General features: G+C 42.2%; 2 protein-coding genes across 3 annotated transcripts; one reads left to right on the plus strand and one right to left on the minus strand.

Moving 5' to 3' along the window:
* On the minus strand, positions 1-8,429 carry KARS1 (lysyl-tRNA synthetase 1). Of its 2 annotated transcripts, none has more exons than XM_005531918.2 (14): positions 8,308-8,429; positions 7,498-7,642; positions 7,122-7,287; positions 6,672-6,765; positions 6,187-6,373; positions 5,807-5,932; positions 4,935-5,054; positions 4,567-4,729; positions 4,294-4,467; positions 3,438-3,523; positions 2,686-2,771; positions 2,240-2,366; positions 463-606; positions 1-187 (listed from the first exon to the last, which is right to left on the minus strand). In XM_005531918.2, exons 1-14 carry the CDS (start codon positions 8,364-8,366, stop codon positions 110-112), a joined length of 1,755 nt encoding a protein of 584 aa, XP_005531975.1. In that variant the 5' UTR covers positions 8,367-8,429; the 3' UTR covers positions 1-109. The 2 variants fall into 2 exon arrangements, with proteins under 2 accessions (XP_005531975.1, XP_014116022.1); XM_014260547.2 differs by lacking the exon at positions 8,308-8,429 and adding an exon at positions 8,117-8,281.
* Positions 8,430-8,442: 13 nt separating this feature from the next.
* On the plus strand, positions 8,443-12,381 carry TERF2IP (TERF2 interacting protein). Its single transcript, XM_005531956.3, has 3 exons — positions 8,443-8,908; positions 9,022-9,098; positions 9,675-12,381. Exons 1-3 carry the CDS (start codon positions 8,443-8,445, stop codon positions 10,104-10,106), a joined length of 975 nt encoding a protein of 324 aa, XP_005532013.1. The 3' UTR covers positions 10,107-12,381.
* The last annotated feature ends 52 nt before the right edge of the window (positions 12,382-12,433 follow it).

Below are 12,433 nucleotides of genomic sequence, written 5' to 3' on the forward strand. Positions count from 1 at the left end.
TGCAGGGAAAGCTGCCTTTATTGAAGGTAAGCGCCACTCCGAAGCTCAAGCGGAGGTGCCCTCGCCGCGCTCGGGCTTCACGCGGAGGTGCCCGCGGCGGTCTGGAGCCTCACACAGAGGTGCCCTCGGCGGGCTGCGCCTCCTTCTTGTTGTCCTCCGGTTTCATGGCGGGGAAGAGCAGCACCTCCTGCAAGCAACGATAGCGTCAGCGGCCGCGCGACCGGCAACACCACATCCCCTGCACAGGTCTCGCGAGAGCTGCCCTAGCCCCGGCTCCGCTGCTCAGCCGCGGGCCTCAGAGCCGAGCAAGCGCGCCAAGGAGCTTTCCCCAGGTGGGATTCTGCGTCTTGAAGAATCTCACACAGCTGCATTGGCAAGCCCTGCTTTCGTCGAAGAGATGGCCCATTCCCTGTTCCCTGACAAACCCAGCAGTAGAAAGGCACTGCCACTGCTTATGCTTACCTTGATGTTATTGGAATCTGTAAGGAACATGGTCAAGCGGTCAATTCCCATGCCCCAGCCAGCTGTAGGAGGAAGACCATACTCCAGTGCGGTGCAGAAGTTTTCATCAATAAACATGGCTTCATCATCACCTGCAGCTTTTGCCTAAATTAGGAAATCAATACTAAAACGTGAGTTGTACAGAGCTACACACTACTGCTCCTGCTAACCCCTACCCAAAAGGAGGAATACTGCTAGTTGTAGCAGCCATATAACGGATGAAACCAAAGCCCAATAGAGCCGTGCAAATGAGTAACAGACGAAGAAACCTCAGCACATAGAGAACTCTGGAGGTCCTTTGTACAAGTGCTCCCAAAATAGCTCTAGACTTGATTACTTTCTGACCTGTAAGTTTCCTATCTTGGCCAAGGCCCAGGCTCTTTACTTCAGTAAAAGCCATCTTTCAGAGCCATACGGCAGCAGATGACAATAGAACGTATTGCTTTCAAAGGCTTATGAGGTTCTTTATTGGTAGCAACTCCCCTTTCAATGTTTGCAGAAACAACAAAGAAGCATAACTGGTTGAATCATGAGTAGCTACTTCACAGGTTTTTTCCTCTCAAGTAGAAAGACTAAAAAAACCCTACAGTGAGATGGGAACTCATGCCCCTGACCCTGACAGCCTCCAACTGACAAAAGTCATAATAAAAAAAAAAAACACAGACCATCTCATATTTTAAAAAAGCCAAAAAATAAGTGTCAAAACAACAGCAAACATTTTTGCTCACAGGTTCAAGGAAGACTTTGCAGAAACTGTTATGGAAAACTTTTCTCCCTGAAATCCTGAAACGCAAACTGTCACCCTTCATCTCAGTCTCCACCTTAACATTAAATTTTGAGGCTAGTTTTCATTCAATACACATAACCATATGTCTACAAAGTCTGTCTATAATCATGAGAGAACTGCAGCAAGCAAATATACGACAGATGAAAAATTAAAAATATCTGTAATATTATTCATTCTGACTGAAACTTTGAAACTTACTGTCAAGTTAGTTACTTAACATAAATTTATTTTCCTGGCTTTGACAATTGTTTAAACCTCTCAAGCAATGTGAAACCATTAGACGGAACATGAAGATCGGAAACTCTTTCTGCAGACCACATTATTTGACCTCAGTCATGTACCCAAGCATGCATTCATGGATCTGTATACCAAACTAATAACAAAATGAGTTTCAGTCACTCCTTTTAGAGAGTTACATAGAGAAATTTAGTATTATAAACCTGTGAGTAATTCCCAGTGTGCACCTCTATCCTGTGAGTCAACATAAATATTAGTACTCTGTTCAGGAAATTAAGATATTTCTTACACAGCATTCAAACTCTTACCGGACATGAAAATTTGTTTAAGAACCTAGAAGTATAATGTTGTATGACTACAGAAATACTTAACTGGGGGAAAAAAAAACAACTTTCAAGACACAGAAAACTTTTTGCACATCTGGGTTTTCCAGATTAGTACTTTGGGTGGAATAAAAAGGAAAATAATCCAAAACGTAGTTGCACTAAAAAACCTAATCAACAGCAGTGTTTGACCTTGTTTACCTTAAAGAGCAAGGTTCCTATAAAAGGAACTGAGTTTTAATGACAGGCTTTCACTTGAGTGAGAAACACTCATTCAAAGTAGTAACAAGTCTTTTCAGCAGTGGGTACTATTGACAGAATGGGGACAGATATAGGAAATCCTCTTTGCTTACATGCCTGTATTACATTCACTGTCAGCAAAACACCATACCTTGGCCTGATCCTCAAAAAGCTGACGCTGTCGGAAAGGATCATTAAGTTCTGTGTACGCATTGCACACCTCTTTCTTCATTACAAAGAGTTCAAAGCGTTCTGTTAGTCCCGGAAGAGAGCGATGCCTGTGTGAAGTAGACAAAACAGACATACCTTAAAATAATCACACTTACAGAAACAAACAGCACATACATTACTTGGGGCATTGCTCACACTTAGCACTAACAGCTGTCAAAATTTCAAAGTACTAAGCATCGACACACCTCTTCCACTTGGAGGATGGGTTTCACAGCTCAGGAACCAAGGTCTATCTTGTTTATGGTAGAATTCCCAAACTAGTACACAACATCAAAATCTCTGTTTTCACATATGCAACTTTTTTCTTTTTTTTTTAAACAAAGTAGAAGATTTGAGTTACACACTGACCATGTGTCATACTCTTACCATTTGGCAAGCGGACTCATGACCTGTGGGTGATCACAGATGAACGTAGGGTTGATACAGGTGACTTCCAGGAATTCACCAACTAACTGGGAAAACAAAAGTGAAACAATTATGCTGTAGTGTACAATTATGCACTTTCCTAGCACTGCCTTCACCAAGCACCCTAATTTCCTCTCTTTTGCTACTGAAGAAGGTACCAAAAATCTGAAGAGTTTCCAAAGTATTTCTGGTTATGGTAATGTATTCATCAACAGAGAGTGTGTCCTTGTCAGGTAAGGAAGAATGACACAGCAAAATCTGTATAATAATTCAATTTGCAGATTACAGTAAGAGCCAATAGGAAAAATATTAAAAGAACAGCTATCAGACAATATTTGAGTACAAAGGAATACAGCTGATAGAATTATATGGTACTCCTATCCTTTTGGTCAGCTACATACAAATGAACACACGTCACAGACAAAACTGACCCAAGATAAAGCAAATCTTTTAACCACAAGAGAGCAGTTATCCAACTACAATATCCTAGTGCTCAACTTAAGCAGACACAAGTAAACTACATTTTGGTGTGGATGACATGAAAGAAGGTTTTGACACAGCAAGTTTTCTCACTGTAATATAACAATAGCTGAAGTGCATTGCAGCATGTTTTTCCTGGTGCAGCTAAACCTTTTCTTCTAAGAAATTTCTCTTGATACAGAGAGTGAGATCCTCAGAGACATCAGGATTAGAAAAATATCACCTTTACTTACTTTGTCAAGAAGTCTGGCTGTTGTCCTGGGAGGTGGACATTCAACATTTCTCTCCACACAAAGGTTATCAAAGAATCTACGAGTTTCTGAAATTGCAGATGAAAATTAGAACAGCCATCCCAACAACCATTTTTTTCTCTTACTAGATCCTTCAACTCCTTAGAGTTGAACTCCTTCAAACCCTTAGACCCTTAGAGTGACTCGTAAGATCTCAGTGGCAGACATCAGGGAAAACATGAGCTTAAATGTCAATCTAGAGAAATAGTGTTTGGTTTTATTTGTTTACAGTAAAATAGTAATTATTTTATACTTCAAAAATTTTACAGCAGTTAAGCACACACCATATAACTGCTGGACATTATTATTTGGAGGCTGGGGGGGGGAGAGAGGAGAGAACTGGGGGAAAAAACAATCACTATAAATTATATGAACTCGTTTCCTTGTCTTTTGATTCCAAGAATAAAACAGCACATAATTACTTTTTTAAGAAAGCCCTGAATAATCATACACCCAAGCTACAATTACAGGCATGGAAACTCAACTGCACAAGAGAGAATAAGAAGCAAAAAGCTGCATCTCTTCAAGATATCAAAACCTCCCGACATTAGCCTCTTCAGTATATCCTTTCACATATACTCAACAAAGAAAGAGGCAAGAGTCAGATCCTACCAAAGATGGCAAGGAATGAAAACTTCTTTCTGGGCTCAGGTAAACCAACAAAACCAGAGGAAAGGAATCACATGTGTTAGTACTACTTCAGAAAAAGCAGCTGACAAATTGTAGCCTGAGAACTTGCAACCTTTTGTCCACTTTCTGTTAAGGAAGAATTATAGGACATTCATACTCAGCATCTAACCTTCAGTTTCAAAACATTCAGTTGATGGAAACTTCACTCCTAGGACCTTTTCCAGATCATACACCATGCTAATTCGCCGGAAGGGAGGAGTAAAATCTATCTCATAGGCCTGTCCATCTTGACCATCTGGATGGTAAGTGATCTTGTAACTCCCAGTAATATGTTTTACCATCCCTACAAGAGGAAGGTGAGGTTTAGAAAAAGAGTATGTTACATAATAAGCAATTCTACCAGAGATTCTTACTAATTTTTTAATAACATTGCATACTTCACCTGAAAGCAACTTCTCTGTAATTTCCATTAAGTCATGGTAGTCTGCATAAGCCATATAAAATTCACAAGTTGTGAACTCAGGGTTGTGAGTCAAATCAATTCCTTCATTCCGGAACTGACGCCCAATTTCATATACTCTGTCCAGACCACCGACCACCAACATCTAAACAAAATTAAATTCTGGTAAATACACTTTCTCAAAAGAACCTAAAAGAGCCCAAACACATGCAACTGCACTGCAACCTTACAAATCTCATTCATGAGACAAGTTCACCTTCCTTTAAAAATAATCCTCATTTTAGCTCCATTTGCTTTCTTTAATACAGTTTGAAGAATATAGGCTTAGCCATGAGGGGCTTGGATTTTACCTTGTGGTAAAGTTCTGGAGCAATTCTCATATATAAATTCATATCCAGTTCATTGTGGTATGTGATAAATGGTTTTGCCACAGCTCCACCGGGAATTACATTCATCATAGGAGTTTCAACCTGTAACAACAACAACAAAAAAATCCCTGTTTTCATGAAATCTGGTTCCAAACCAGAAATGCATAGATCAAACAAACAAACAAACCAAAACAGCTGGTTTTGGTGACAAATCTGTATTTCACTTATTGTTTGGCATTTCAGTAAATGAAAACAATTCTGAACTAAAGTGCACTGAACAAAACTGCACTTTTTTCATGCAGTCAAAAATAACAAATTACTGAATTCATCTACTGCTCTGAAGAGTCATTCATATTTATTACAAATGTGAACCTGCTGGGTTCATGTTATCCAAGCCAGGAACAGTGCTGTGGCATTATCACAAAATCCCTCCTACACTGCAGAAGATTAAATGAAACAAGGCTAAGTGCAGTTTCCTGCACCTAAGTCAACACAATCAAATTTTGCCTACAGGATGTAGAACTGGCTTTTATCTCCAGAGGCAAAACAGCATTTCAAAAATGTTATTTTCACCCTAATTTACCAAAATATGGAAAGGACAGTAGTAGTTTGGAGTATTACCTTAATAAAATGTTCCCAAGCCATAACCTCACCAACTGATGAATAATCTTAACTTTACAAGAGATGAAAGGAATTGCTCCCATTACATTAAGCTGATAAAATACACCATGCTGAGGCAATTATTGTCAGTTCTGTAAGTACTTTGTACATAAGCCTGAATATGAAGCATCCTTGAAGCTAAGAAGTTGTAAACACATTCAGTATGCAGAGAGAAGCATACACTGATGCCTTACCTCAAGAAAGCCCAACTCATCTAGAAAGCTACGAAGGTAAGTGATGATCTTTGCACGGGTTATAAATTTCTGCCTCACATAATCGTTAAGAATTAAATCCAAGTATCTCTGACGATATCTGGTTTCCTGAAAAGAATGTGTATCTTTAGAACAAGCTAGATAAAATGTCATGCCAAAGGAAAAAATACCAAAACAAAACTACTATTCCTTTGCTGACTGATAATATCAGCAGGTAACAAACGTCATCCATTCAGATCTATCTGTGGCAGTCCTGCCCATGGCAGGGGTGTTGGAACCAAATTACCTTGAAGGTCCCTTCCAACCCAAACCATTCTGTGATCTGTCAAACTGCCTCCAAGACTGACAGGAATGACAAATACCTTATCTTTGAGGCCAAAATGAAGATGAGGCAACATGTGCAGGCATGGAGACAAGAGAGTGATTTCATAAGGAATAATGCTCAGTTCCCCTTTCCTTGTTTTCCCAGGATTCCCCTCTACACCAATAATGTCCCCACGACGCAGCTTGCTGTTAACATGGAAATATTCTTCTTCGGATTTGTAGAGGCTGAAATTGCAAAACAGATGTAAGCATGTTTGTTTAAAATTCAATATTCCAAACAGTCCTCAAGTGTCTCACAAGACAAAATCCATTTAAAAAAAAAAAATAAAAAAAAAAAAATATATATATATATATATATATATATATAAAGTTATTTTAACAGGAAGTCAACCACAACATCTGAAGCAAAATATTATTTGGCTGCCTAAGCCAAATCACAGATGGAATAAAATACTCAAATACAGATATCTAGACCCCAGAATGCAGTGCAGTTTACAATGCTGTTCGGAATACCTCTACTTACCTGGAATTTGCCATGACCTGCAACTTGACTCCTTCACCACGAAGATCGTAAAAAATCAGTTTCCCTCCAGCAGCACGTTTTGCGTGGATTCGACCTGAATATCAAAGTATGCTAGACATCAGGAAAAAAGTCCCTAGCAGAAAGGATACAGGGGCAAAAGCCACAGTACTATCACTTAGAATCATCAGCTCTAAACGAGCTAACTGTGAAGGAGTACCAGTTAAGTCTAAAAATGAAAACTAGCGCAAAAAAGACTGTAAAACCTTTGGGTCCCAGAACCCGTTACAACCTGATCTTATAGTTGCAAGAGATGTTGCACAGGTCCACTCAGTCTGAAGGATATGTCCTGAACAGTTTAACAGTGCTACGAGGCTTCGTGAGTAAGAGATCAATCCATCAATAAAAGCAGGTACAACTTTACATTTTTCTGTATCCCAGATAAACTTTTACCTGCCACTCTCACTGCAATGTTTGTCAGGTGATCTCCTGGCTGCAGGTGACTGTACTTGTCTATGAAATCTGAGAGAGACAAGTCAACATGGAACTTGTGGGGATAGGGATCTTCATTGGAGCCCTTAAGCTGTTGGACTGCATGGCTACGGATCTTGTAGTATTGCTGTCACCAAAAACAAACAAAATCAAATTATTTTATTAGAATCCAAAAATATGTTATAGGCTGTGAATTAAAATGCAGCTGCCCTAATGTAGGAATATACATCTCTCCCCTTTTAGCCATTTAATTACCCATGAATCAAAAAAAAATCAAATGCAAGTCAGTAAGATTTATTAACAGAACATCTAATATGGCATGGGACCAGATGCTCACATTTGGATCCAAGCTCTCCTCATCAGTACCGACATTATCCTCAGAAGTCAAGGAAGGCTTATTTGAATGCTTTTCACTTTGCTCTTTCTGCTTTGCCTCTTTCTCAGCTGTTTTTCTCTCTGCCTTTAAACGTCTCTTCAGCTCACTGCAAAAGAGAAGGAAACTGGATGCAGGAAGTACTCTAATACTTCTACAGGGAAACGATTGGCAGGATTCTGCCAAAATCTAGCTGAACAAATAACCCTGTCACTTTTCTTAGTTTTCCCAAAATAATTCTTCAACAGGTTTAATCACTTTCTACTTTAAACTCCTTCAGTTCGTCCCCAACAATACAAACATCCGTCAAAAGTGAAAGCGGAATTAAACAGTTTAGACAGACCTCGAGGACGCGTGCCTACGTGCTCAAGGGCTTGGCGCACTCCATTTAAGAGCCTATCAGCCCTATGCAGAGTGTAAATGAAAGAAGGCAAACTCCCTCTGAAGTACCGTAGGGCTCCCGAAGCCACTTTCGCGGTCCAGCCTATTCCCCATGGCCCTCAGGCTCCCGCCGCACTCCTGACCCCGCCTTCCACGACTCCATAAGGAAAGAAGCGGGCCAAGCCAGACGCAAAGCACCGACCTGCTTTGGTCATGAAGTGCCTGCTGCCATCGGAGCGCGGGCGCGGCCCTCAAGACCCAGCTGCGGAGCCGCGCAGCGCCGGGGCTCAGCATGGCGCTCCGACGGGCGCCTTGACGAAGACACGCACCAGGCCGGCTGGATACACTTCACCTCCCCGGCCCGGCCCCACCTGACCACCCGCCCGCCCTCACTTTTTGCTGAGGTGCGACTCAATCTCCGCCGCGTTGCACTCGCTCGCCGCCGCCGCCATCTCCGCGCTGCCACCTCCCTTCCACTCTTGCACGCCTGCGCACACGGTGGTGGCGGTGGGCGGAGCTGGGGCGGCGATGGCGGGCGGCCAGGCTGGGGCAGCGCGGTCCCGATCACTGTTCCTGTGGGATGACGGGCGTCCTATGCGGTTCTATCTGCGGCCCGGCTTAGCCAAGCTGCGCCTGGCACCCCTAGTGCTGGCGGGCGGGGGACGGCTGTGCCGGGTGCAGGAGCCGGGAGCCGTGCTCCTGGCGCAGCCCGGCGAGGTGGCTCCCGACGGGGCCGTCTCGACCGAGTACGTGACGGAGTGCGTGGAGCGCAACCAGCGGCTGCCGCTGGAGCCCTTCCTGCTGGCCGCCCGCGGCCGCCTGGCCTTCACGGAGGCGGAGGATGCGGCGCTGCTCCAGGCGGTGCGCGGCCAGGGCACGGTGCGGGTCAGCGGCCGTGCGCTGTGGATAGAGCTGGAGCGGAGCGGCCTTACACGGCACAGCTGGCAGGCCATGCGTGACCGCTACCTGCGGCACCTGCGGCCGCGGCTCTGGGGTGAGTGGGGGCCACAGCGGCGGGGCAGGGTTGCGAGGGGGCCTGGTGGCGGCGGCGAGCGTGGGTCCGGGCCCTGCTGAAGCCCGGCAGACGATGCCCGCGTGTTTCCGCAGAGCCGCCGCAGACGGAGGATCCCACGCAGATCAGGGGTCTGTTCGCGGCAGCTAGTCGGGAGTTCGAAAGCACGGAGGTGAGCGACCGGGGCCAGCCTGGGGAGCAGTAGCCGCCACTGCGCGCAGTGCTCGGGGCGGGCCTTCCTCGGTGTCACAGATGGCACGATAAAAACTCGCGTGAAATGAGTTTGCACCGCGATATCCCTTCTGTGGCAAAACTAAAGGTTCCTGTGAGCTGCCGCCTACGTGGTTTGCAATAAATGGTGCCTCGCTGGTGCCTTTTTTCTTGATTCCCTGCTTAAGTTAACAGGAGGAGGTTTATGCGATGGGGATTGTCACGTTTAAAGCTGTATTGGCAAATGGAAGTCAGCCTTTCACCTCACATAAAAGACCTTTCTGCAGTTGCATCAACACTTTTGCCTTTTATGCTTAGTTTGTTCCAATTCTTCCTTATAGTTCACACATTCCTGTGATCATGTGCAGCCTCATTAACAGATAGGGCTTTGCTTCAGTCACTAACTTTTACTGTGCCTAGTAATTTCTGAGGTTTTAATATACTATAGAGTCAGAGTAAAAGGTATTTGGTTGCAGTGCTAAAAGATTTGCCAGAAACTACCGTGTCTAATTAGTGATTCTACTTCTCTTACTCTTAGTCAGAAAGTGACTCCTCGGATGTTGCACAACTTTCTACACAAGATGGAGTGGGAAGGTTCCCAGAAGAAACAGCATCTGATCTGAAAACTGGGCCAGAGGACTCTGCTTTCCCTGACATTCAGTTACAAAGGCAAGAAAGACCAAAGGCAAAAAGCACTGTGGTGGGACAGGTCATAAAAACTATGGAGAACTTCATGGAGAAGTTTGCTGTGGACCTGTTAACTGTTACACAGGCCTTTCTGAAAAACAGCGGTGATGTGGAGGCTACTTCATACTTTCTGCAGACAGGGCAGCGCTTGGATGGGTACCCTGTATGGAGCAGAGAGGATGATTTAGAGTTGCAAAAGGATGATGAACATGTCAGAAATAAATTGATAGCCAGATTTGGAGCTGAAAATGTAGCAAAGCGGATAGTGTTTAGAAAGAGTTAATGAGGACAAAGTTCTGAAGTTCAGAAATGCTTTAAAGAATTTTTTTGCATTAAAAGACCTATTTTGCATCTCTACAGATCTAAGAAATGCAGGTGCTTTAATCCAAACAAAGTAACGCTTGTACCAGGCCATATATTCTAGTTGGGAAAAGTACACTAGCTTTCAGGGCTATGAATAATAGTTCAAGTAGGAAATGAAAGTTAAGAGAGAATGATCAGAGGTTTTGTATCTATTACCTAAGTTGTGGTTGAGAGAGAATGCCGTTGCTAGGATACAGTCATAATCTGAAAAACTCAGTACCTTTAGCCTGAAATTGGTCACTTATTTAATATTATTTGAAGTGAGTCCTAAAAATCTGGAATTCATTCTTTTGGTGAAATAAAATGGGCTGGTAAAGGTGAAGTTTATTATGGGGTTTTTTTTGTGGGTTTTTTTGTTTGTTTGTTCATTTGGTTTTTTTGTTGTTTGGGTTTTTTTTACCTCTCTAAAGAGTTAACAGTTTGGGTTTTTAGCATATTGCACTGTGGTATTCAGAAAATTAGGGTGAATTGGGAAATGGCTGAGGTTAAGCCAAATTAAAATTATACTGAAAATAAAAAACTATATAACCAGACTGCTGTTTCAGGAAGCCACTGCAACACTTACTGATTATTCAAGGATGTAACCAAATAAATGCTAAAACAGCACTATGTAGTGTTTCACTGGACTAGAAAAGTGAGAATTATTTGGCATAGTCATGCTATTCAGACCTTGAACAGTTATTTGAGATTTGTTTGGAGCCCAGACAAGCACTTAATGAGTACAAGACAACATAGCAAATAATTTTTTTTTTTTTTTTTTTTTAAAGTAGAAATGTTACCAGCTTGGTTTGAAATGCAAGTTTTGCTGATGACCAGCATCGTGGACCAAGTTCATGAACAGGAGACCTGTAACCTCTTGCAGCTGAAAACTCCCATTCTAGCTTGAGCTGTGTGCACATCTTGGCAGCACCATAGTATTGCAATGGTCCTGTTTAACAAAACTGCTCTAGAATTCAAAGTGAGAGGTAGAACATATTAAATAGCTGCAATATAAAACGGTCAGACTTACTCTATCTTTTTATAATTCTATGTGGCACTTTATTTTAAGAATGAGTTTGTCTTATTGGGCCAATTAGTCTAAGGTGCAATGCAAACTTCTGAGACCACACAGAGTGTTTTTGCCTTCACAGAGCCGTATGGACACATTTTCTAATGCTGGGGATGTTCTAATGCTTCCCATGTGTGCTTGGTGCACTCAGTAGGTGTATGAATTAAGACACAAAGACTACAGTTTACTCAGTGTTGCCCTCTTTCATCTGTTATGAACTCCGCAGGTACGCTTAGTTGTGCATGCACTTAGGTCTAGGTCTCTTTTACTAGATTAAAACCTGGAGGACTCAAAAATGACGCTGTATCATATGGTCCTACTTCTGATTCTGTCTTTTCCCATGATAAAAATCCTTGTTTTCTGTGCTTTTTTACCTACAACGCAGTTACGCTCCTTTCAACATGCTGGAGAGAGTTTGGTTTTCATAATTATCTCAGGTTCCTGTACTATCACAAAAGATGAGGAAGGTTCTTTTTGTAGCTCAAAGAAGTTTCTATCTGTTATTGCCTGGAGCAATATTCGTATACCTAGAAAAGTGAGCAAAGTGGCAACATACAAGAACTTTGAGTTAAAGGCAGTTCTACAGCTAGAAATTCTGGGTCGGCAAACTATTATCTGGAATTTGGGTATTTCCTGTTTGCTTCCTTTTAGAGTTACCCAGCATTCATCAAAATCAATTAATTTCTGTGCTTTCATAACTAGAGTTACCAATGAAAAACTGATGTTATGCACCAGTTTGAAGAGCAACAGACAGGAATACCACAGATTTAGCTTTTAAATGTCCTTTTGACTGGAGACTTACATTTCATTGGTATAAATACAGTTTACTCTTCTAAACTTGTACCATGTAAACTTAATGTTTCTTTCTAAACAGACTTCTGTGATCTTTATTGCATATGCCAAGGGATGTAGTCATAGTTTTTACATGTCATCATCAGCATCTTGAGATTTTGGGGGGGTTTTGTTTTCTTTTTCCTCCTTCAGAAAGTATTTTAAGTTATCTTTGCTCGCATTAAGACAGCTTTAAATTTTCATGTGACCAGACTGGCAACAGACTTTGCTGTTTCCAGAAAAAAAGAAAATCTTACAAATTGTTGTATTGAGGAAGCATACCTAAAGGACTGTAATAAAGATACACTGAAATCAACAATCGTTTTCTCTGCATTTTCTCTGATTAAGCTTAGGAAGCAGAAGTGAAA

The sequence above is a fragment of the Pseudopodoces humilis genome, chromosome 14 (genome assembly GCF_049639895.1).
Source record: "Pseudopodoces humilis isolate 2021_Gansu_Grassland_sample_001 chromosome 14, ASM4963989v1, whole genome shotgun sequence".
NCBI classification, from domain to species: Eukaryota; Metazoa; Chordata; class Aves; order Passeriformes; family Paridae; genus Pseudopodoces; species Pseudopodoces humilis.